At 46.1% G+C, this 22890-nt stretch overlaps 2 protein-coding genes across 3 annotated transcripts; one reads left to right on the top strand and one right to left on the bottom strand.

Annotated features, from left to right (window-relative positions):
* Positions 1-1343: 1343 nt before the first annotated feature.
* LOC124675174 (ubiquitin carboxyl-terminal hydrolase 8-like) lies at positions 1344-11884 on the bottom strand. 2 transcript variants are annotated; one of them, XM_047211243.1, is made up of 11 exons: positions 11838-11884; positions 5301-5427; positions 5049-5108; positions 4877-4969; positions 4475-4732; positions 4091-4402; positions 3440-3697; positions 3195-3343; positions 2449-3078; positions 1931-2204; positions 1344-1858 (listed from the first exon to the last, which is right to left on the bottom strand). In XM_047211243.1, the coding sequence occupies exons 3-11, from the start codon at positions 5070-5072 to the stop codon at positions 1751-1753; spliced, it is 2106 nt and encodes a 701-aa protein (XP_047067199.1). In that variant the 5' UTR covers positions 5073-5108; positions 5301-5427; positions 11838-11884; the 3' UTR covers positions 1344-1750. The 2 variants fall into 2 exon arrangements, with proteins under 2 accessions (XP_047067199.1, XP_047067200.1); XM_047211244.1 differs by having other exon boundaries at positions 5301-5423; positions 11838-11856.
* Positions 11885-18106: 6222 nt separating this feature from the next.
* LOC124678999 (uncharacterized protein At3g28850-like) lies at positions 18107-19230 on the top strand. The gene has a single exon (XM_047214838.1). It carries the CDS (start codon positions 18307-18309, stop codon positions 19093-19095), a length of 789 nt encoding a protein of 262 aa, XP_047070794.1. The 5' UTR covers positions 18107-18306; the 3' UTR covers positions 19096-19230.
* The last annotated feature ends 3660 nt before the right edge of the window (positions 19231-22890 follow it).

Here is a 22890-nt window from a genome sequence, read left to right as displayed (position 1 = left end):
AAAGTGACATTTAGAAGGGATGACATAAGCACCTCCTCAATTTTGACATACCTATGTCACTATGTGGAACAATGTGATAAGTTATCTCATGCACCATACACGGTTGGGACCACATCACCATTTCCTCGGATATTGGCTATATGTTTACGCCTTCTGGAAATGAACACAAAATACCGTTTCTAGCAATGTCATCAAACGAACATGGTGATTTGTTCGTCACCGGCTATATATGTGTAGCAACAATATCTGGTTTACCTTACATCCCGGAGAAAAAGAAAACTTATTTACCGTCGTCAATCATACGCAGGCACGTACCCTCAACGTGAATGCCAGAGAAACTGTAGTAGTACGTATTGACTGGCTGGTACTGTACGTGTACTTTGGGAGCAGGTATGTGAGCGTGGAGGGGTCTGGACTCTGGACAAGGACGCTGCAGGCGTAGCAAATGCATGCCTGGTCGCCCATCCGGAGAGGACAAGCCGGGCCCGTTGCCTCACCTGAATGAGGTATCCGATCCAATCAACCACTCCTGTCACCGATCCATCCATCTGACGCATCAAAGCCACTCATTCATGTGGTCTCGGCGCCTCTTTTGCTTTTACACATCCGTAGCCGTACGTACGTCTTCATCACCCCAAACAAGCAAGAGGATGTCAAGATAACACGCCAGAGAGTTTGGGAGAAATTTTATCTCCGCTACCTGTAATAGTCACTACAAATATTTACTCAATGAGCTACTCTAGCTCGTGCTCATCTTGTGGAGCCTCAGAGTTCGTTCTCCGACCATAGCAAATGACACCATTGATATATCCTTCTGTTGTGATCAAACTTTAGGTTAGATTGCAGCAGCATGGATGGTCCAATCCAGAAAATAAAGACCTGCAAAGTATTCCACTAACAACCCAGCTTAATTATTTGAGTTAGTGGATATTATCGCCATCAGCAGCAAAAACGTGACACAGAAAATGGCGGGTCTGAGCTTGCACAACAAGATTTCATTGTCCCCTGACACGGACTTGTCATTCAAACAGTTCATAAGGACAAGTTACACATACTCGTCATTCAGAACAGTTCATAAGGACAAGTTACACATACAGGACTGGCATCAATCCAACCTGGTCTGGTCCCATGATAGACGGAAACAATACGTCTTAAGCTGAGACAGAATATTTGTGGGAAACACACAGGCAAACAGCAGCACCAAGCCCAGCACTCACCTTCTGTTAATTGTCAAACAGTTGAGTTATGGGGACAGGGCCAGGGGACAGGGTGATACCATGAAAAGATTTACTGTAACATTTTTCATCATGTGTCATCGGACTACGAATCGATGGAGCAACACATGGAGAGTGGCTGTGGCGTCAACCTCGCGGCAGCCTTCATGACAAGAACATATCAAAGGGTTAATTTACAGAGCTGTTACATCATTTCGCATTTCTGGCAAAACAATTTGGTGGCAGAAAAGAATATTGCTGGCCCTTTTGCTAATCAACTTGAGCAATTACAAAGTGGACCCAGCCATGTACTAAAAGAATACAGTGGGTTGGTAGGAAAAAGAATATTGCATCAGCTAGGTCCTCATGTTGGCAATTGAATCTGTACAGGCTGTTAATATAGGGTTAGTGACTTGAGAGATTCAAGTGCCAATATGTTGTCCACAAATATGTAAGAGGTAGCTGAATATATAGGAAAACTCCAAGCTTGCCAAAAAAACCTCCATCAAAACATGCTTTGTGCTGCAGTTGTACACTCACTCTCGTCTGTAGAATAGAACATAAGCAGCTGGTGTTTTTAGATTGTCCTCACTTATAGGTGTTACACATTCATCATCAAACTTGAACCATCCCTTCCCTTCTTGCTACAGAAAGATAGAACATGTTAGTAAGATGCTTCATTGAGAAGCATTAAGCAATTGAGCGCAGGAACTCACATAGATGCTTGCTGTGTAGTGTCCACCTCCCATATTTCCATAGTGATTGCTAATGGCGTACAAGTGATAACGGCTGTTTGGTTGATCAGTCTTGGAGGCAACATAAGATGATAGGTCTAAATCACTAATGGGAAAATCTACGAATGTCTCGAGCTTGTTTCTTGTGAACTGGGTATATGAGAACCTTTTCAGATGGATGACCAGAACTTCAGGCAGCCTCCAAAGATCTAGTTTCTTCATAGCTTGCTGATGCTTTTTGCAGCAAGGGCAGTACCTGAAAAACAAAAAAGAAAAATAGTGAGTCTCAAATATGAACCCAACACAACTCTTGCAATTCAGACTCCTTAGCATGTTTTGAGGTAAGATATGCATTGGCTAAATTTATTTGTAACTTAACCCTCAGTGTAATATTTGCAAAATCAGTGCAAAAATCATTCTAAGAGAAGAGGAGAGGAATGCCATACACATCGTGCAAATAGTGGCGAAAAGAAATATAGTTGTTGCTCAGGAGCACTCACCACATGTCCTCTGGCCCCAGTGGTTCCTCTTTTAGAAAGGCTTCTAGACAGCCATGTAATGCAACACAATCTTCGGATTCTTTCGGGATAAGCTCAAGCTTGTGTATCTCAGGTAGATTGTTCAGCACTGAGGTATTATATTGTCTTGACGCACTATGATGCCAATGGACACTGACATGCAGCCGGCTTGGTGTTGTCTCAATTAATTTTAGATCATTCACTTCTATTCTTGTGTGTTGGATATCATCCCTTTCATTTGTTAAATAAAATTCAAACTGTTCCGTGTGTTCCTCCATGTCAGAAACAGCAGTTAACCCACCGGAAGACTCAGTAGGTCCTTCCGTCACTTCACATCCATTAGCATTGCAGTGACTTCTTTCAGGGTTATCTTCCAATGGAACACTCTCATCTGGATAGGAAGGTGTTGCATCCATCAGGTCAATGGTACGGTCACCATTGCACCTCTCACCATCACTAATCGAACTTGTGCTCTTGGAAAATTGAAATGGATTCAGCAACTTCAGATAGATACTTTGAAGAGTCAATCCATTGAGTGTCCCAGAAAGGCATGCCAAAAGTGGAGCCTCAAATTCCTTCATTTGCGGAATTACACTATCAACACCAGAATCCCTAAATTCAATGATATGCAAAATGTTAAGATTAAAGATCACAAAAGGCACATTATTAGATGCATTATCACACGTAAATTAAACAAATAATACACAAATATATCTTATGGTTCTTACTTAACAAAGTGTTTGTGTGTAAAAACCACAAGTGAGGATTTTTCATATTGCTTCGGTAGCCGATATGCCACCAATTTATCTCCATCTCTCAGCAAGGAAACTGAATCTGAAGACTCCTCCAGGTATCGAATGATGCGATTATTATAGACCTGTATAGTCAATTCCAGTAAGTAGAACTCATATTGCTTAACTAGCATAGAAAGCTTGCAGCATCGAAAAGGTTCCAGATGAGAGGCAAAGTTTACCTCCGTTATCAGCAGGGTCTCATCGTCTCCAAGTGTACAAGCAGCACTTAAAGCCTGAACAAGATCACTAAGAGTGCCAAACTGTGGCACGCTGACATCATATGAGAATGGCTCTCTGCTACCATCAGTGCTGAAAACTGTCACAGTCATTGCCCTACTTGCCGTGGAAGGCACGGGCAAAGATAAGTACATAAACGGATCAAATGTGACAGATGTTTTACTGCAAGTAGGACAAGTTAATGTAGACTTGTATTGTCCCTGCAAATTGATAACCAGAAGGAAATTAACAACAGAAACCGACCACATTATACTTTGAGTTTTTACTGTATTAAATAGCTCGGTTTCAATGTAATAACAAATGATTCGCAAGAAAATGAATATTTAGCAAATGTATGCATCTATGTTTTTCCAAAAAAAAAAAAAGCACAAATCAAGTGCTGTTATGTCTACTTGTAGTCTTTCCAGGTCAACCACTCAACCCCTTATAGGTGCTTGCTTTGCAGAATCATATGAGCACTTTCACCATTATCTACAATATGGTTGTTTTCTTGTTTATGAAATCATATTGACATAGAGAAGGGTAGGAACAAGAAACAAAATTAAATTGTTGTAAAATGTCGATTTTTTTAGAGAACAGGATTCTAAACTTACATGACAGGTATCAACTATTACAGAGTCATTTCGAGCTAAGTGGTTGCTCCAATACTCATCTGCTACTTCTTCGTCGGGACGGCCACTTGCATCCTTAGCTTCTTCATATGGTTTGCATTTGACCTGATTAAGATCTTCATGAAGACCATCCAATAAGAAAGCAAGAAGCTCTTGTGAATCATGCTGGTTAAAGCCACTGAACTGAGGAGCAAAGCAGGCAATATTTTCCTTAAAACGATGTGGTGCAACTGGTTTTTGATCATTGGTCCATAAACTCCTCAACAGTTCTCCAAATGCCAAAGCAAGTTCCCCCTGGTCAATGTAAGTATCAGTAAACATTTAGGTGATTAACAAAACAAAATTCTCATGACAAACTCTCCATACATTCAGTCCAAGTGGATTTGTTCGATTAATATCTCTGTCATAATCTCCAAGGAAATAATCAACAATCTTTGTTGTGTGAGCCAAACATTGGATTGAGCTGTTCATAAAGCAAGTATTCCCGAGATTTTCCAATCCGATTAGCCCCATTGAGCCAGCTCTTCCAAAGCTCCCACAAAAGAAATCAATATTCATGTTGGTCCCACCAATTTTGAATGTTAAGGAATCAGACATAGCATAGACTTGAACTTCTAGAAGATTCTGCACATGCAAAATATAAGAAAAGGGTAAGCAGGTAACTCTAGAGAACATCCTATGCCAGGCTTATGAATCAGAGGTGAGGTTGTTGGTCAACAATTCAATATTAATATGCTGTTGTAGGAAAAGTGTAAGCAATTGTATCACCTCTTGCTCTGAATGGCAATAGTCTTGGTGTGGTCTATTCCATTCATTCATTAATATTAGGTTTGTCTGCCCTGAAAAATCCCAAACATGAACCTGGATACAGAAACATTAAGTAAACCGCAGTAACGGAAGTGTATTTCCAAAATCGGAAATGCAACAAACAGCAACTTACTGGTTGATAATCAATGTTAAACATCTTGTTTGCCCGCTTATAGTTATCGACTGGATTATCCTGAAAAAGAACGAAAGTTGTAAGGATAGTGAAAAGACACAATTTGACCAGTCATATATTGTTTCTCAATGGTTTCTGTTTGCCACTTCTGTTAATTCTGTTGTTTGTTTATTTATTATTACTTCACACCTTCTCAGCATCCTTCATCTAATACAAAATGACACACGTTTAGATGTGTTTTCATATTATTACCTTTTTGCTGATCTTAACAGTCAAAATGCTTGTTTCACGCACAGATATCCTAAGCACCAAAGGATAAGCACCAGCACTATCTCCAGCAAATGAATGTTTATTATGCAATGCCAAACTAGAGTTCTGTCTGAAGAAGAAAACAGAAAAGAGAGATAAAATTAGGGGATATGAACATCAAAGATCACAAGATGAAGTTATAAACTGCGCGCCTGAGCCCAATAGGCAGACACGACCCAGACAAACAAGATAAACTGATTATGTTTAACTAATAGTATGGTCTACTTAAGATCCATCTTTGCCATTCAAGTACTAAACAAGCATCGGCACACTGCAGAACATGAATACAACAATTTAATATTTCAGGTACGGAAAGTAATGTAGGTATTACCTATTGACATGTATGTATATGATGATGGCATCCTATTCACTGAGTTACCAATAATGTAAAATATAGAATTGTTGACGAAACGTGAGTCTAGACTTAAAATTGCGAGATGGTGAAAAGTGAAATGGCCAACACTCAGAATATCAGTCAGATGAGTTTAATGTATATCTTAATGCAGAATATTCAAAATGACCTCGCAATCTGGTCATATGCAGTCAAAGATATTTAACTTTGCCGAGCAAGTGAAAACCAACATAATCAACACAGAAATATCAACTGAGATTAGTGGATCTCTTAATGCAGGATATTCTATAAACAGATGACCTTGCAATCTGGTTATATGCAGTTAAGGATATTTTCCCATCTACAACATTAGGGATGTCACTAATTTGACCTGTGGCAAATAATTAACCTCAGAACTAGATTTGATGGTTGTTTTGCGCAATTTTTTGATTCTCAAGATCATGAGAAGACAGATTACCTTAAATTGTCAAATCTAAGGGTGGATAAAAGCTAGGCTGCTAAAAATCTGAATTACTACCACCTTTGTTCCATATTATAGTCTACTGAAAACGTCTTATAATATGGAAGAGAGGAGTAAATATTAAGGATACTTAATGTTGTGGGTATACTTTATGGGTATGCCAATGACATGGTCAAGATCCGGCAAGTCCGGGTGGCCCACAGATGGTGGTGGTGGCATATGGCTCACCAGGCGGCCCAGTTGATGTTGATAGAAGATGGATGAAGTCCAACGCAGGAACAGGAGCCGGATCCCAACCGACCTATGCAAGTAGGCGGATCCATGGAGGCCCATGAAGTATCCGGATCCATGACGGCAAGTTAGATCTAGGTGGATCCTTGACGTGCACGGCAATGTGTATTCCGTAGTTAGGCATCTTGTATTCCGGCTAGGACTCTTCGTGTAAACCCTAGATCCGGGCGCTTTTATAAGCCGAATCCTGGGAGCCCTAGAGGCACAACCACAACTCATTGTAACAACGCGAAAGCGCCCAGATAATTCCAGACAAGCAGCAGTAGGCCATGTCCTCGAGCAGGTGTTCCGAATCTGGGTAAATCGCGTACCACCGTCCCGAGTGCTCTCCGCCCTATGGCCCCTACTTCTTCCCCCCTCCGTGAGGATCCCTCCTCCAGGGAACCGTCGAATAGTCAACGACACTTATGCTTGTCAAGATGATTGATCATATCAGGCTTACCTCCCAACAAGGCCCTTAATTCTCAAAGAAGCAGGAAATTTAAATTACATTGCTACCAGCAATCGATTGAAAACTCAGAACGCCTTACACCCTTACCAAAAGGTGTGATTTACTCCCTACCATCTTTTGTGCAGAATTTTTTTTTAAAAAAAGGTGACAAGACTATGTTAGACAGTAACGGGCTCCTTTCGACTACGAGCGAGATGAGACATCATACTTAGTATGCTACTAAGTAAAATTAAAATATAGCAGACAATGAAATTAGAAGCATAAAACAGCAAATTTTTGTGTGATTTTGTCTCCAAAATATCTATTGCATCCATGCTTGATAGAAAAAAGATCTAAAATGTAAAGATAATCCAAGAACTCTAATAAATGGGTTCATACATAGCAGATACAATTATATCATAACGGTTAGATTGCATTAAGTGGCACATAGATTCTCACCTCCATCGAGAATGGATAAATTCAGAAACAGTTTGATTTCGCCATCAGCCCAAATAGGTACAAAGAAGACCTACAGTCATCCTTTATGATTTCCACCTAACTAGGTCAAGCTAATGATTCCCTCAAAAGAAAAGGTTAAGATGTGGATTTTCTTTTCCTATACGGGTATAGATTTCCATGTACAGCTTGCTGTCTCGCAGATTTACATATTGACAAGTATATGACGAGATCATGCACACGGACATTAATTGGGTGTGCTATTGTTTTGTATGAACTACAACCAATATATCTTTATATAGCAGTTGAACAAAATCTGGGAGTTATTCTGGCAGACTCGTATTTTTAATGGACCACAACTCATAGACATTGATAACTACACCCAAAGAAATCAATATGCATACCTTGATTCCGGTGACACGGTGAGTCATAATTAATGTAGTAGTAGAGTACTCTTGATACTATTTTAAGAAATAGTAACACGGGACATGGCACGAACTTAAGCACGGGGAGGACACTGAAACCCTCAGCACATCACTAAGCAAGATCATGAAACGATAAGAGTTAATACTTAGTACACATGTTGGTCCTTGAACTATCCCTTGCGACAAAGTTTGGTCTTCAAACCAAACCAGTCCCTCCAATTTCCATTTCTGGCTCACTGTCATACCGCCGCACAATGCACATGTGGCATGTTGACAAGCTGAATCTGCAGGATGGGGCTCGGCCCAGTGACAGCATGGACCTTACCTCTAAATCATCTGAGCAACTCATCACATGTCTCGTTGTCCATGCCCAGGACATTTAAATTAAATGCAACAGTACTTTACATGCTGGAATCTGGATACTCAAAATGCTCAGATGGTGAAGAACACTGTGTGGGTGTTTGGATCAGTTTGGGTGTCCAGCGCTGGCGGAGGGCACGTGGAGTCAAGTGCCCGGCGGATCTCCTAGGATCCGGTCGTTTTTCGTGTTTGTTTGTGTGGCTTATCATTGGCGATGGTTGCTGCTCTGGTGCGCTGGTCCTTTGGGGCATTAGAGCATCCCCACTCGTCTCCCCGACGAGGCACCCGAGCGACGTTTTCCCCATCCGGACGGCGAAATCCGGCCCAGTCGCGCCCCCGGTTCCTCATTTTCGTCCGGATTTGGCCCTTCATCCATCCGGCGAGCCCACGCCATCCCCGGTCCCCCGGGGAGCTATCGGGGAGTCCGAACGAGTGAAAAGCGGGGAAGGGAACGATCTGTCGGCGACTGGACACACGAACCCCACCACCACCTCGCTCAAAATCCCCCCCACCCCTCGTATCTCTCTCGCCGCCGGCACCACCCCGCCGACTTGTTGCCCAGATTCCGCCGTCCCTCCTTCCCGCTGCCTATATTCCGCCGTCTTTCAACGACGGCCTATCTGCCTTCGCTCCTCCGCTGCTTCGTTTTTCGACGACGGCCTACTCCTCGTAGTTCGCGTCTCGGCTAGCCTCAACCACGCCCGTCAGGTGTTCGTCCATTTGCCTCGCCGGCCATGGACTCGGACGAAGAGGAGCAGATGTTCGTCGAGCTTATGCGAGAAGAGATGGCAGCCGCCACCCAAGACGAGGAGCACATGATGATCCTCGGTTGCTTATCAAGCATGTACGCCGGGGTGGCAACTGGTCGACGTGGTGGGCCGGCACCAGGTCGCCGGAAGTGCAATGGTTGCGAGCGTTCCAGGAGGGCAAGGCGTCGGCGTTGCCTTTGTTTTCTGCCCAAGGTGTCCAAAGGCGTCTCTGAGGCGTCCAAAGGCGTCGCCTAGGCGCGAAATCGCCGCCTTGCAAGAATCTGGACGCCTACGTTACGTGCGCGGGAAACTTTGGGCGTGGCGGGAGGGAAAACAGAAATGGCGGGCTGGGAGGGAAGTTGAGGGGCCATCTATAGGGGAAAGAGAGGGAAGAGAGAGAGAAGAGAGAGAGGGGAGCTCCTCTCACGCGACCTCCCCAACTCACGGCTAGATCTGCTGTTGCACCTTCATCCGCCGGCCTCCCCGGCTCCGGCCAAGCTACGGCGACTCCTCCTGCTGGTGCATCCCTCTCCCGGAGGGAAACAATGTACGGTTTCCATGACAGCTTCTCTTGGTGCCTTGGTGGTGTGCGGTGTGTGTATGTGATGCACTTCTTCTTGCCTGCTTTGCCTCTGCTCATCGTACCTAGCTGATGCTTTGCTTCCAGCAAGGCACCCTCAAAGGCGTCGCCTTGCAATGCGCCTAGGCGTTGAGCCCCCCCCCCCGGCGTCCCACCTTGGGACGCCTTGGTGCCTTTAAAACCATGGTGCAAGCCGAGACAGCGAATGGAGGGCTACTGCATGTTGTACGCCGACTACTTCGCCGACAATCCATCGTCGTTTCAGGATGAGCAGAAAGCTATTTCTGCAAATTGTGTATGCCATCCGAGACTTTGAACCCTACTTCAGATGCAAGGCGGATTGCACTGGCTTGGTTGGATTTTCGTCACTGCAGAAGTGCACGGTGGCTATGAGGATCGTCGGCGTATGGAGCTCCCGGTGATGGTGCGAGATGACTATCTTCGGATGGCGGAGTCCACCGCCCTTGATTGTTTCTACCGGTTCTGCGGGGCCGTCATAGCGGTGTTCGGGGACTTTTACTTGAGATCACCCACCGTCGAAGACACTCGAGAGGATCCTTGCAACAAATGAAGCTAGGGGTTTTCCGGGGAAATGGAAGAAGCTGTCCGTTTGCGTGGCGAGGGAATGTACAAGGGTCACAAAAAAGGCTGCTTTGTGATACTTGAAGCAGTGGCTACCCATGATCTCTGGATTTTGCACTCTTTCTTTGGTATGCCTGGATCCAACAATGACATCAACGTCCTAAACTGCTCCCCGATCTTTTCCAAGCTTGTTGAGGGTCATGCTCCCCCGATGAACTATGTGATCAATGGTCGGCACTACAACAAAGGATACTACCTTGCAGACGGTATCTATCCAAAGTGGGCAACATTTGTGAAGACTATCTCGAAACCCAGCACCCCCAAACTTTCCGAGTTTGTCAAGAAACAAGAAGCTTGCCAAAAAGACGTCGAGCTGCATTTGGTGTCCTCCAGTAGAGATTTGCTGTTGTCCGGTTCCCCGCTATGACTTGGTCCAAAGATCAGATGTGGGAGGTGATGAACTGTTGTGTGTGCTTACACAATATGATTATTGAAAATGAGCGAAAACATCCGGTTCCTCTGGCTGAGCAAGAAGCACCATATGAGAGAGAGGGTCCTCTTGCACATCCTAATCACCGAGTGCCGACATCATGGGCCGCCTTCATTGCTATGCGCCAGGAGATTCGAGACTCTACAATGCATCAACAGCTGCAAGATGATCTGGTGGAGCACATATGGACGCTCCGAGGCAACGCCAACGCCGACGCCAACTAGTCTGTCTTTATTAATTTGTTTCAAAACTTGTGAAATTGTGTGCTTCATTTGTTTCAGCACTTGTTAAACATTGTACTGATTTTCGCCGAATTTGTTTCAGCAATTTTCTGACTCTTGTTCGCCGAACTTGTTAAATTTTATGTCGAATTTGTTTGAAATATGTCAAATGGCCGAGGTTGGGGGTGTCCTGCCGGGGGGACGGCTGGAACTTTGGCGCTCCCCAGGCCAAATTTTCCTCCAATCCGGAGGAAAATTTCGCCGGATTTAGGCGTGGGGGGCGCCAACGAGTGGAGGTGCTCTTAGCACGACAACTTCCCATTTATCTACTACAACAAGCTCTACTACGACAAGCTTTGCCAGGCTCCTGTGATGGAGGGGCAAGGACAGCGGCACGCCTTTGGCTCGTGCAAGTGTTGTAGCCGCCGCTAGGTGGTCCGAGTACCTATGTGTAATTTTTGTTACTCTTTGGGCTATTTGTACTACTGTTGATGATTATTAATAGATCAGTGGAATTTTCGCAAAAAATATATATCGGGTTATCTCAGTCTGTAATGATTTCCCAGATAATCATGGGTGGTGTCACATCTCAAATGCAAATAATTTAGAATTCATATGTATTTTACATGCCAAACTGTTGAATAATGTTGGAGGTTGTACAGATGATAATATCAGTTCCTATTGAAGTTTGGCATCAACATGCCATTGATAACGCACGCAAATAGATAGTCTGGACCTGGGCATTGGCACATTCCCATGTGAAATGTTGAATGCATAGATTGTGTACTTGCTTAAGCTCGCGAACCTAGACAAGAATAGCGTAAAAGTAATAAAGCTCGAGACGTTGCTACAAACACTTGCACAGTAAGAAAGCTTAAGCTTAATAAACAGAGCTGGATCTACTACTAGTGCCAGATGAAACGGCAACTAGCTCATGCGAATCAAGATGCTGCTCCCTACAGCAGCATAGCATCGAGTAACAGCAGCAGCATCGGAATTGTCACACTTTCAAAACAGATGCACCAATATTAATAAGAAAATAAGGAGACGGGGAGTAAGCAATGCGGCTGTGAGGCGGACTCACCTGGCGAGCGCCCGCGAGAGCTCGTCTGCCGGCACGAGCGCGTAGCTGCGGCTCCCTCCCGCGGCGGCGCCGGCGCGGCGGTCCCCGCGGTCGAGGCGCAGCACGAGATCCGGGTGCAGGAAGCTGTGGAGGAGCCTGAGGCCGTAGTAGGAAGGCGAGGCCGCGGGCGTGGCCGCGTACCGGACCCCGCCCTCCTCCGCCGCCTCCTCGCGCACCCCGGCCCACCACCTGCGCGGGCAATTAGCAGCACATTGTCACCGAGTCAATCCCGGGCGTGTTCAGCGAGCGAGGAGCTTCAGCACGGACGCGCGAGCGAGCGTACCTGAAGGGGACGAGGCAGACGGCGGCGGGGCTGGACGGGGAGGCGGCGGCACGGGCGTCGCAGGCGGCGGAGGTGGAGGTGGAGGCGGAGGTCGGGGCGGAGGCTGTGGCGGCGGTGGCCATTGCTGGCGGAGATGGGATCTCTGATCTGGGGGTGGGGGGCGAGATGAGGGGAAGCGTGTTGGAGTGAGCTGGTGCGCCAGGCCAGGCAGCAGCTAGCTGCCCCTTTTGTTTTTGTTTGCTGCTGCTGCTGCTGGAGATGGATTTGATCTGGATTTTTACCTTTGTAAATAAATTGGGGATCGAGAGCTGGCTGGTCTGGCTTTGCTTGCTGTGTCGGGCTGGCGCTTTGGAGAAGACGCAAGGGGGAAAGCGAGCGAGATCATAGCTCAGTAGCCGGCGTCACTCGATTCTGCTTGACCAGCTACCGGTTTGACAGCTGGCTGACCAAAAGTGTGGCAGCAGGAACTGTGAGGAAGTAGTAGTACATGCTGCTGCTGACAATGTGGCCCTGGGAAACACGCTGGAGAAGTGGGCATCGTCCTTCGGCTCCACGATGGAAAAATAGGTACGCATCATAGACCAGCAGTCCGACGCAAAATGTTTAACATGTCCGTATGGACGCAAACACGGCCTACATTTGTGGTTGAAATGTGTCTCCTCGAATGTTGCACGAATGCATTGCGTGACCTTGTATTCATAGCCGGCCTCGCACGCCAAGGGACATCGAAATCGAACAGTGTTCGCTTGTGTCCTCCTCCTCTTCTTTAAAGCCCTAGGGCGACGCCGCCACCCCCACAGTCACCACGCCACACCGATGTAGTCGACCAGGTCTCTCTGTGGCACGCCTCCTCCCCGGTCTAGGCTCGGAGCTAGGGTAGTGGTGCATGCCTCGCTCGCGTCCTCATAGGTCACGCATCTGCAGGGAGCGCCTACTGGCCTCGACACCAAGGACATGTTCGGTAAATTGCCTGTATGATCCCGATGAACTTTTTGGAAGTCATTTTCGGCCATTATGTGCCAACTTGACTTGCGGTTGATGCACTGTTCGTGCCTCATAGATGGACATCAAACAGACGCTCGAGAGGCTCTGCACGGAATGCATTGACAGCTCTTCCGACGAAGAGTCAAACGAAACGCCGCAGCCCATGGTTGTTGTGGCCTCCATCCTCCATGAGCACCGTGACAAGCAAATGCCGGTATACCGGGGCTCGACGAAGGGCCGCCAGTGCAACGTGTCGCGCAACCGAGTCAGTGGGCATGTTTGGCTCTACAAAGACTACTTCCACCTCACCAATATGATGTACGAGGAGCACATGTTCCCGCGCCGCTACTGAATGTCAAGAGACATGTTCATGGTCATTCTACGGGGGCGTTTAGACTACGAACCCTACTTCTAATGTAGGCTCGATGCCACTGCTAAGCTAGGCTTCACCTCGTACCAGAATGCTCTGAGCCATTTGTATGCTTTCGTAGGGAATGTTTAGTGATATCTTAAGGAGTACCTGCGAATGAGTGAGATAACCTTCTATGAATCCATGTAGCGGTTTTTACGAGTCGTGAATGGGGTGTTCGGCGAACTGTACTTGAGAGCACCAACTATTGAGAACACTAGACGACTGTTGTCGGATCAATGAGAGTAGAGGGTTCTCACGCATGGTCGGTAGCATCAATTGCATGCATTGCAGTGGAAGAATTGTGCACGGTAGGGTTAGTACAACGACCATGCCGAGGGATGCACTGTTTTTATTCTTGCGGTAGTGGCATCGTAAGATTTGTGGATTTGGTAATCTTGCTTTGGAATGGCCGGTTCCCCACAATAACATCAATGTGCTCAACTGCTCTCCGATGTTCAATAGGCTTATGGAAGGCACTGCTCCTAAGGTGAGCTATGAGACCAATGCATACGGCAAGTCATATTATCTTGTTGATGGCATTTATCCTAACTAGACCACACTAGTGAAGACAATTAGTAATCCTCAAACGAAAAAAGATACGAGCCTTGCCATGGTGCAAGAGGCTTGCGGAAAAGATGTGGAGCGGGTATTTGGTGTGTTCCAAGCTTGCTGGGTTATTTTCCATCACCCAGCTAGAACATAGTCTCTTTAGAGTTCAGACCATGCATGAGGTGATTACCTATTGTATGATCATGCACAACATGATCATCGAGATCGATGGAGCGTCCTAATGATCGCAATGAACACGAATGGAACTTTTAGAGTGAGTTTGTTGAGCCAAACCCTAGGGCAGGAACCTAGGCTAAATAGAAACGTTGAAGTTTCTGACAGCAACATTTTTAAACATCGCATAAGGATTTGATTGACCATCAGTGGGATTTGGATGGGCATCAACAGATGGATGAGTAGTCAATCATATCTACTTTCATTAGTTAATTGTGGACTACGCTCTACGCATTTTAATGCTTGATACATGTAGACTTTCGCATTTATTTGTATGTAATAATAAAGTATTTAGAACCTATATTTTCATTGTTTTGTATGGCCAACATGTTTCATATATTGCACATTTTCGGCGGAAAAAACGCAAACCAGCCTCGTCGGAAAAATTTGTATGGGTGATAGGGATACCCCCAGACGCAAACGGACAATCGTGACATGGCGATTATTTCTGCGTCCACAGCACGACGCAAACGGACACGCGCGGTCATTTTTTTATGACCGTTGGGCCGGTGGAGATGCCCTAACTGATACACTGTTGAAAAGAACATGCATATTACATTTGGAGGAATCAAAATGCACAATCCGACTGATAAGACACCTCCAATATGGAAATATTTAACACCATGGAAAAGACAAATATTTGACACCACAGACGACAAGAAGTTGAAACGCTCAGGGATTTGAGTGAATGAAAATGCTTTTGAAATAGAGCGCAAAGCAATCCTTAGAAAACAATCCTAAGATTGCAAATCATTCCAATCAAACTAGACGTTGTCATTTCTTGGGTCGGGCCGGGTTTCAGGCTGGGCCTAAATAGGCGACCCTAAATTTCCAGGCCCAAACCAACCTAGAAAGAGGAAAACCCGGCCCAAACTAAGTCTAAATCATGTGTTCTGCAAGCCTGAGCCCGACCTAGCCCGACATCCGAGCTTCAAATTCGGGTCCAAACCTAGCCCAATGTGCAAGCCCGGCCTAGCCCGGGATTTTCGGGTTGGGCCATTTGGGCCGAGCTGCCCATGTCCAGCTATAAATCAAACGACCTACATAGGGCCCTCTAAAAATCACATGATGAGCCTATTTGATTCACATGATTCTTAGATAATAGAAAAACACATTCGATGAGTCTTATGTCGTGCTCAATCTTACATGCTTAGCAAACTAGAAGAATTTGCATCAAATACCGTTTCACATCAAAGCAGAAAACAAAGGAATTATAACAAAGAAGAGGTTCAAGTTGATGGAAATTTTCCTCCAAAATTTAGTGCAATGCAATATTTAGGAAAAATTGCCTAAGGATTGAAATCCTTTCTAATTCCTATGAAATCCCTTTGAGTCAAGCGTGCTTGAAACACATCCAAACAAAGGAGCCCCGGATCATCATCATTGGATATGTTTTATAACAAGCTTGAATCACGATCAACCTCGTTTTTCCTGGTCTACTTTCTCATTCTAGCGAACTCAAGAGGTACTATTTATCGGCGTAAAGTTTCACGATGTGAAGGTTTCACATAGATACGTGCCCATGATCCTTTAAAGTTGGATTAACATGCACTAACAAATAGGGATAAAAATGGAGCATATAAACTTTTTTCCTGTTTCCATTCTATACTTTCAAGGATCCTTGAAAGATGTGGAGGTTTTTTTTGTTTAACTTTGGTGAAAATTTATTTTGCTTTGTATCCATCTCGCGTTGTATTTGCTTTGCATTTGTTTTAGGAAATGTCTACTTCCGTATCAATTTTCGGTATTTCTATTTTTGCCTCTGTTTTCTGTGAAAATGTACATAAAAATATGGCAAAAATTAAATTTGACCAATTCCGATGTGTTTCCATCCCTACTAAAAGAGCTAGCAGGGCCTAACATATGATTATGATATGGTCCAGTTCCTAAAACATTGATGTCGTGAAAGTGAAATGGATTTGATCTACAAAGAAGAACATGCGATTATTATCATCCTTGCTAGCAGTGGCGAAAGATAAAGAAAACTTGAAGTCGGACGAACTTTAAAGCATTGGTTGACGCAAAAAAAATTAACATTAGAAGTTTGCCCATGTTACCGAGCTCACAATCACAAATTTAAACCATCAAATTGACAAAAAATCCTAGAACTATACCTCCCCCCTTAGCTGCATGGTTCTTCCCCTTCCTGTCCATCTCAGCTCTTCTCGAATCTCGGCCACAAAATCACTACAATAAACTGTTTGTAGTCTCACAGAAAACCTATAGGCTGGAGTTGTAGATGGCTAGCCGCCGGCGCCAGGTGATCTGTGACCAAGGGTGTGCTGGGGCCGGTGGGGAGTCGGAGGGACCAAACTCAGGAGGAAACAGCTAGGGTAGGGCGTCGGGCGGCCGGCGGCGCAAGGAAACATCGACTCTCGTGTACGACTCACCATCGAAGACGAAGAGCAAGGGCAATACCACACAACTCACCAGATTCACGATCGATCGACCTCACACGATTCACGACCATACCGGTTGTTTCCTCTCCACCACGCGCGACCCAGCTAGGCATCATGCCCAGTTCGGTAGCATCTTCTCTCAATGCAGCCTATTTCTCTTTTTCTTTTGTTTTTCTTTGAAAACTCACATAAATTGTACAAAACTATTTGTATGTCCAGAGATGCTATATATACGCGACTTTTTTTGCCAAAAATTAAGGTAGTGCAACTACCGTACCTTGCCCAACGAGGAGCTTCGCCCTTGCCATCTTCACGAGGATGATATGATACTTTGTCATGTTATCCAAAAACCACACCTAAAAGGTTAAGGGTATGTGCATGTTCATCCATGTCGTCTAAGATGAGTACGCATGATAGAAGGATCTCAAATATGTAACTACGAAAACACATGTGTACCCTAGCATTCCGTGGCGGCTCCACTCTCTCAGCTTGTGCAAGACATTCTTAGTTTTGTTGACATATGGAAAGATCATCTAGTTATGATGAGTTTAAAAAAATTGGCATCCCAGAGAGTTTTAAGTCTAACACCGCCTATATGCAACTAATCCTTTTTCTGAAACATTGAGCACTACGATAAAAGTATTTCTGTGAAAATGAATAAATAAATAAATAAAAGACAAGCATAATGAATTATTGGGTGTGCTTAAACATCCGTAAACGTATGCACCATAGTGGTTTTTTCGCAAATTTTCTTGGTACATTTTTACAGTGTGATGTTTGATGTAGTACTTTTTTACATTTTTACATGGAAAACCTTGCCAGATACCACCCTGCTCTTCAAGCTTGCACGTGAAGATTGATACGTTGAAAATTGCATCCTAGTAGGTTGGTGTAACCCTTTTTTTTTTTGCCTCCCTGCTTTGTTAAAGTAGAAGAGTAAAATGGATTGTTATTAGTAAGAAAAAAAAGTGTGACTATTTCTCTGTCGACCGAGAACTAATTTCGTTTTCAGTTAGATGATGTTATTAAATTGCAGTTACAACTCATTTTGCAACTCATGACTACCACGAATTAAATTAAATGGTGTAAAATTTAATTGAGCACGAAGTTAGTTCTCAGTTAAGAACTAAGAAATCCAAAAAAAAAAAAGTCATCATTATTACTTGTCAGCCTCTCCGTTTATTTGACAAGTAGAGAAAAGAGTGGCCCCTGCCAAAACACGGTATTCGCTCTACGCGAAGTCGTGTATTCTAAAACATTTTTTTAGATCACTCGGAATTCTGAAACATTGAACCATTTCTTGTGATTTTCTTTTTGGAACATCATGGCATAGTGTTTCTTCCTCCGTGCATTTGTGCTCGAGGTGGGAGCCCAAAGCTACCTTTCAACGGGATCAAAAAAGGCGGTTAAAAGCCAAGCCAACCTCCGTGTGCTTCTTCCTCGCGCTTTCTCAGTTTCTCCACCACCATCGCCAATCCCACACGCATCCGGAACCAAAAGCTAGCACTCAAAGGGACCAATCAACCCCAAGCAATCTCCCCCCATTCCGCCTCGCCGGAGCGCGCTGCCATGACTATCAAGACGCTCAAGGCGCGGATCCTGCGGGTCCTCAGATCGTCCCTCCCCGCCCCCGCCGCGTCGGCATCCCCGCCGCCCTCGCCGACCAAACCCGACCGTTTCGTGGTCGTCGCCGCCGACGCGCTGTCCGACGACGCCTCCTTCTTCGACGCCCACGAGACCCCCACCAAGATTAACCTCCCTGCCAGGCCCATCGACGACGACTGGGAGCTCGTCGACCAGCAGGACGGCGACGATGGGGACTCCCTCGCCTCGGCGCCGGCGCCGGCGCCCGATCTCGACGACCTGCTCCGGGAGTTCCCGGCCCGGTGCCCGCCCGGCGGCGAGGAGGCCGTGGTGCTCTACACCACCACGCTCCGGGGCATCCGCAAGACGTTCGAGGACTGCAACGAGGTGCGCGCGCTGCTGGAGAACCTCGCCGCGTCCTTCCAGGAGCGGGACGTGTCCATGGACAGGGGCCTCCGGGAGCAGCTCTGGGCGGCCACCGGCGAGAAGGCCGTGCCCCCGCGGCTCTTCGTCCACGGCCGCGACATCGGCGGCGCCGCCCAGGTGCTCGCGCTCCACGAGGACGGCCGCCTGATGTCCCTCCTCCAGCTGTCGGCGGCGAGCGGCACCACCAAGAAGGGGAAGTGCGCGGCGTGCGGGGGGCTGAGGTTCGTGGTGTGCGGCGAGTGCGACGGCAGCCGCAAGGTGTTCGACGGCGAGCACGGCGGTGTCCGGTGCGGCGGATGCAACGAGAACGGCCTTGTCATGTGCACGCGTTGCTCGTACCCGAGCTGAAAGTCAAGCAAATTAACTATCACGGAGCAGCGGTTAATTGCCACTTACCTGCTCCGCTTTTTTACTTAATTACCGACACGGTACCACTTTGGGGGTTGAGTGTGCAATTTGATTTAGTGGTTGGCCTGTCATGTACATATATTATGCCAGCTGTATGTTTTTTATCTTTATTTTATGTTTGTGTTCAACTGAACTACATATACATGTGATGTATGTGTGTGTATGCTAGTAGTTTAGATGTCCATGTCAGAACCCTTACATGGATCCATCAATCAGATTCCTCATGAAACCTGGTGGTTTGATGAAAAAGATACTGGTAATTAGTTGGGTGATTAAGGAAAAAAATGAAATTGGTAGCTAGAATTCCTCTTCACATAATTTCTGGAATTTGGGAGTGCTCCCCCTAGGGATTTCTCGCTGAAGCAACTTAGGATTCCCTTGTTGTGGTGGTAGTTCTAGTGAAGAACTCCTAATCTGATGTCCTTTGGATCAGAAGGAGGTTGGTGTGTTAGTGTCTTAGCAACTTTGAATCATTGCCTGACCCCATGGCATCACCAAACACAAATCCTACTTTCTACAACTAATTTGCTATGTTTGTTCTGATCTCGCATCCAGTAATGGCTAAGCATCAATCACATCTGTCAAGCATGGTGACTGGAAAATAAACCACACAACATATTGCTTCCAATGAAATGTTCAGATCTTTTTTCAGTACATTGCAAGATTGTAGGAACAACAGCACGCAGAGTGATTGGCAATAGTGGTGTTTATCATGTGGGATGGTACATCACCATCACATTGTCAATGTCATATCACTCTTGTGCGGTTGCGTTTATATGGAACACCAGTTTTTTTTGAGAGAGAGAGATCCGCTGCTTTTATTAAAACACAAACAGCGGGATACAAACGCAATTAGGTGGTGATAACAGCCAAACTTGACGGCCTAGATCATCTGAAACTACAGACCTAGCTAAATTATGAGGTTCCTTATTCCAGTTTCTTCTCTCGTGACTGAACGAGAGCTCGTCAAAATCCCGCTTAGCATCCCTGAGCTCCATGGTGATGAGAGCATAGACACCCCGCGAGCCTTCTTCGATGCTCGCAATCACATTGCTGCAATCGCTCGCCACTCGCACCCGACGAGCGTTAATGTCTCGGGCAAGAGCAATCGCATCCCGACAGGCCAGAGCTTCCACCGTCTCCGCCGCACCCTGCCTGGCCAACACCACTGCAGAAGCGCCCACAAACTTCCCAGTGTCATCTCTCGCCACTGCCGCTACTGAGCCTCGCCTTGTGTTCTTGCCCATAGCTGCATCGACATTGATCTTGATCACCCCGCTAGGAGGAGGAATCCATGCCGGTGAATGTTGTGGGATATTCATCACCGCTCCCGGCTCCTTTCTAGAATCAGCAATGCTCAATTCTGCCAACAGGTTCTGAACAAAAGAAAATGAACAGATAGAGGACTTTGGAAGACATTCTCATGTATCGCCTTCCTCCTCGCATGCCAAATTGCCCACAAGGTCACAAACACCCTTGTCTGCTCAGAATGCTTTAGAGTAGATATTAAACTGGCGATCCACTCTCTTGCATCTCCTTCAGCTGAACACTGAATATGTTCAGTTAACTCTTCATCTGCTAATGCCCATACTGACCTGGCTAAATTACAATCAACCAGAGCATGTCTCCATGAATCTCGTGCCCCACAAAACTGACAGTGATCATCATCTGCCATATGTCTACGGTGGCGCACCTCATTTGTGGGTAGAGACTGCTTTGATAGTCTCCATAGAAACATTTTCACCTTTGAAGGAACCCTAGTCTTCCACAAAGACGTCCACTGCTTTTCAATGACCTCCGTGTTTGATGCCGATGGCCTCTTCTCCAGCCAGGCCTCCCTCTTCTCTCTAGTCATCACTAGCATCTTATATGCTGATCGAACGGAGAACACCCCCTTCCGATCATAGTGCCACGCCCAGAAGTCATCAAACCTCCTCCCGCTGAGCGGTATTGATAGGATCAGCTCCACGTCCATTGGCAGGAAGCATGCTCGAAGCCTCTCTTCCTTCCATGAAGTTGTACATGCATCGATGAACTCCGAAACTCGCCGTGGCGGTTCAGCTTCCATGCATAGGATCATAGGGTGGAGCAATCCATCCCGCGGCAACCAATGATCTATCCACGGGTCGGTGGACTCCCCATGTCCAATGCGTTTGATCAGGCCTTGCTTCAAGACCTGAACTCCTTCATGAATCGCCCTCCATACCTGGGAAGGAGACGAGCCCACCTCGACCTTCAAAACAGTTGAGTCCGGGTAGTAGCGAGCTTTGAGCACCCTAGCGCTCAATGAATCTGGATTCTGAAGCAAACGCCATCCTTGCTTCGCTAGAAGGGCGAGGTTAAAGAGTTCGATATCTCTAAACCCCAAACCTATATTCTTCGGTTGGCACATGTCCCTCCAAGACACCCAACTCGGTTTTCTCTCCCCCTCTCGGCTTCCCCACCAAAACTTTTTGATCATCGTGTTGATGTGGAGGCACAAGCCCCGTGGCAATTTGAAGCATGCCATCGAGAAAATAGGGACTGCTTGAGCAATGGATTTAATAAGAACATCCTTGCCCCCTGCCGAGAGAAGTTTTTCTAGCCACCCCTGAATCCTCTTCCAAATACTTTCTTTGATATACTTGAAAGCCCCACTCCTGGATCTTCCAACATCTGATGACATTCCCAGGTATTTCTCGTTCAGGGTCTCATTGTGGACATCAAGAGCGTCCTTAACCCCCTCCTTTATTGAACCCGGACATCCCGTGCTGAAAAGAATGGATGACTTATCCCGGTTAATCCGCTGACCTGAGGCCAGACAATACCGATCCAATAACGCTTGGACCTTCCCCGCACTCTCCGTATCCGGAGCTGAGGAGGTGACTGACCGCCGGAGCTGACGGAGCCACCATTAGTCCATGGAGCTCTGATGATAAACTGTGGTGTTTTAGAAGGCACGAGAGGCCCTTTGCTGCTAGCAAGAACAAATACGGGGATATAGGGTCCCCCTGCCGCACCCCTCTCGAAGGAGTAAACTGACGCAGCTTCCCTCCATTAAACAAAACCTGGAAGGATACTGTGGTGACTAGTCTCATGACCATCTGCACCCATAATCTATGGAATCCCAACTTGATCATGACCGCCTCCAGGTATCGTCACTCGAGCCTATCATAAGCCTTCCTCGTGTCTAGCTTCAGTGCACAGTAGCGATTCTTCTTGGCCTTATTCCGCTTCATAAAATTGAGACACTCATAAGCAGTGATGATATTATCAGTAATTAACCTCCCCGGGACAAAGGCTGATTGCTCCTCCGCTATTATCTCCGGTAGACATTGCTTCAATCTATTTGCAAGGACTTTTGAGGCGACCTTGTAAATCACATTGCAAAGACTGATCGGTCTAAACTGACCCAGCTCCTCTGGGCTAGCTACAACAAATGCCTGGTTGATCTCTCGTATATCATCCTCCCCTTTTAGCACTCTAAGCACTACTCGGGTCACCTCCTCTCCACACAGATCCCAATGAGTTTGGAAAAAATGCGTCGGGAAGCCGTCAGGTCCCGGTGCCTTTGTGGGAAACATCTGGAAGAGTGTTGTCTTCACCTCATCTCCCGAAATCTGTTTCAGGAGCATGTTATTCATTTCAGCTGTTACCTTTGTGGGAATGACATTAATCACTTCATTCATATTCTCCACTCCCTCCGACGTGTATAGGTTTTCATAGAACACCGTAGTCATATCAGCCATCTCCTAA

The sequence above is a fragment of the Lolium rigidum genome, chromosome 7, assembly GCF_022539505.1.
Source record: "Lolium rigidum isolate FL_2022 chromosome 7, APGP_CSIRO_Lrig_0.1, whole genome shotgun sequence".
Taxonomy (NCBI): Eukaryota; Viridiplantae; Streptophyta; class Magnoliopsida; order Poales; family Poaceae; genus Lolium; species Lolium rigidum.
This window is presented reverse-complemented; position numbering and strand designations above follow the sequence as displayed.

Excerpts from the sequence above, each read along its gene's own strand:
- LOC124678999 (XM_047214838.1), top strand. The coding sequence starts at position 18,307 with ATGACTATCAAGACGCTCAAGGCGCGGATCCTGCGGGTCCTCAGATCG.
- LOC124675174 (XM_047211243.1), bottom strand. The coding sequence starts at position 5,072 with ATGTTTAACATTGATTATCAACCA. Across the intron at positions 3,344-3,439 it reads AGACCCTGCTGATAACGGAG|GTCTATAATAATCGCATCAT; the intron begins GTAAACTTTGCC and ends TTGACTATACAG. Across the intron at positions 3,079-3,194 it reads ACACACAAACACTTTGTTAA|GGATTCTGGTGTTGATAGTG; the intron begins GTAAGAACCATA and ends CATTGAATTTAG.